Below are 2,339 nucleotides of genomic sequence, written 5' to 3'. Positions count from 1 at the left end.
GCATGCACATGGTTGCCAGGTTGACAAAGATAAGTTTAGCAGATAGCAGATATTTCCGTATTGCGAAAGTGTGAAGCTCTGTTTCGGGGATTACGTCTCTTTACAACCCAGTTAGAACCTGCAAAAATGAAGACTTAAAGCTTTATGCCAGTTTGATAATATCTTGCATTTGTTTTCATTTTAAGGGCAATGCAATCAAGACCTACAAATACAACGTCTTCACCTTCCTGCCGCTGAACCTGTACGAGCAGTTTAAGAGAGTGGCCAACCTCTACTTCCTGTGTCTGCTGATCCTGCAGGTAGAAACTAAGCGGCAACCTCCCGCTCTCTCTCGTGAAGCCAACAAGGAAGTGACTTAAACTGTAATTAATCAACTGGCCGCTAGAGACTGGTTTTTGTGATTTTGGTCTATATAGCTATTTTTGCCCTTGATGACAACTGTGAGGGAGGCGAATTTTTTTTATAACTCATCCGTTTAAATTATATTAAGCCTTCAATTTCTGCATAATTAAGGGCGTGGCCACTTGAGTGACAGGTGGATTGCCGCTGCTGTCACCACTGTTGAGCTAGGTGGGCATGGCTTCAGCAACCTGCTCCCGCCTCTTTGCCCATTTTCGATTATCCGGGAGTGACACGCGGTGACGCGCTGCCAAGATGGCGACGGCCGCCTCCGCCCAATTTTGAGCTTCAAAAACGCTCTTCGGAAATCTACGGGTGACATCACGGACACTACGTCCATGTTTTTATACAGTCTATGTATCGAACACAGCACTAGTGTCTATGTGAGCAATGACAGGAATGTTGCAGTGCAAGTTATCTGTTTCGGCACGCTCTCCCCATATTCCTTCTTAGTCAGATGCTCCTGGAGTATAAATGGCCTGCCTCTCCCTCCCAAGGGCTCTTACGTCTACATTGAAATAGAAGTGACACATTAATTTGTGCCAGAATAGCTCATTGAATTAGGTGGGAACCAGCACTATGAGAGACATAGTACACATCTTACTTTGTGTGTGTGTGTGTGTGTGTGTGTGTGTGAGAGAGAGAAAGGGACAGAGTCTATTTGTAGACTGGCTTCTGTTAAAATTTGAACTCCTCATGTCATACATTAACTTAGGGGACAGTGATTGAACTTGAACTGTGAAGCATTTGTGTCTAGCAGGGACAAATGTTTACAACACATTCTCTTATTTGGCCTTGCATTCCACAAAAATGGACATGAGACATTATCCCCCAGTTTCACAGACAAGGCTTAAGCCTAGTCCTAGACTAAAATGTAAGTCTGAGCTGTTTCAAATGAAAGAAACTTGCACTTACTGATCTTAAAATATATCAGTGCCTTTGTTTTGTCTCAAGATGCACACCAGTAATGTTTTTTTTTTTCTAAGGCACGTTTATAAAAATTACTTAAATGTCCTAATTGAACTATGGCCTAATCCTGGTTTAGGCTAAGCCCTGTCTATGAAACCGGGCCTAAATATTTTAAACCATTAAAAGGAAATTTACCATATATATTTTCTGATTTCATTTTATGAACCTATTGTGAATTAAAAAATGTTTTGACCTTGTACTTTTTAAAGAATATCATAAATCAATCTGCCAGTAAAATGACAGACTTCTCCAATCATTTTGTCCACTTAAATGCCACCCCTTTCTTACAATCAACTGTAAGCTCTCATTCAGATCTGCCTCCATCCAATCAACAACCAATGAGTTTTTCTGCATTTGTTTTTCTTTTCGATAATTCAATTAACTTGAATGTACGACACGATACAGAAAAAAAAAAAAGATTTGTCGCTACTTCAGTTTGTCTTTTTTTTTTATATATATATCTAATCGATACATAATAATGCACTGGAACACTTAAGAGCAATCAAAACTTGTTTGTTTGCAAAATAGCTGTTATAGCTCCATGTTAAATAAATAGCCTAAATAAAAATGAAAGCATCTGGACACCAAAATACGGACGAAAACCAAAAAAAAAAAAAAAAAAAAAGGCACTTGGTCTCAACTCTCAAGATGTGTGAAACAATTACAACAGTCACACTTGCATTAATTTTTAAATGTTTTTGGCATAATAAAATGTTTCATGAAGTTGGAGATGGAATATTACTTTTATTTTCTAGGGATGTGTAATATATCTATTATATGTTATTTTTTAGGGATGGCTAGTATGTCTTAACTATACTGGCTACTGGCTGATAAAAAATTTTTTTTTAATTTATGAATGTTGGTTGTATATTGACCAGTAATGCATGTTTAGTTGTGCATGTGTTGTTCTTCATATTTTTATGAGATTGACTTTGCTGTCATCTAGTGTTGTCACGGTACCAAAATTTCAG

The 2,339-nt window shown here is 37.9% G+C and overlaps 1 protein-coding gene across 1 annotated transcript in view; it reads left to right on the top strand.

Moving 5' to 3' along the window:
• The window catches only part of LOC107664309 (disks large homolog 3-like), a gene marked incomplete at its 3' end in the record, with an annotated part of 110,631 nt that extends 110,332 nt beyond the window's left edge, over positions 1 to 299 (top strand). The window contains exon 15 of the mRNA XM_016454837.1: positions 186 to 299. Coding sequence (XP_016310323.1) covers positions 186 to 299 — 114 coding nt within the window. The remainder of the gene's footprint in view (positions 1 to 185) is intronic.
• Positions 300 to 2,339: the final 2,040 nt, after the last annotated feature.

This window comes from Sinocyclocheilus anshuiensis, unplaced genomic scaffold (assembly GCF_001515605.1).
Source record: "Sinocyclocheilus anshuiensis isolate Anshui unplaced genomic scaffold, SAMN03320099.WGS_v1.1 scaffold111, whole genome shotgun sequence".
Classification (NCBI taxonomy): domain Eukaryota; kingdom Metazoa; phylum Chordata; class Actinopteri; order Cypriniformes; family Cyprinidae; genus Sinocyclocheilus; species Sinocyclocheilus anshuiensis.
This window is presented reverse-complemented; position numbering and strand designations above follow the sequence as displayed.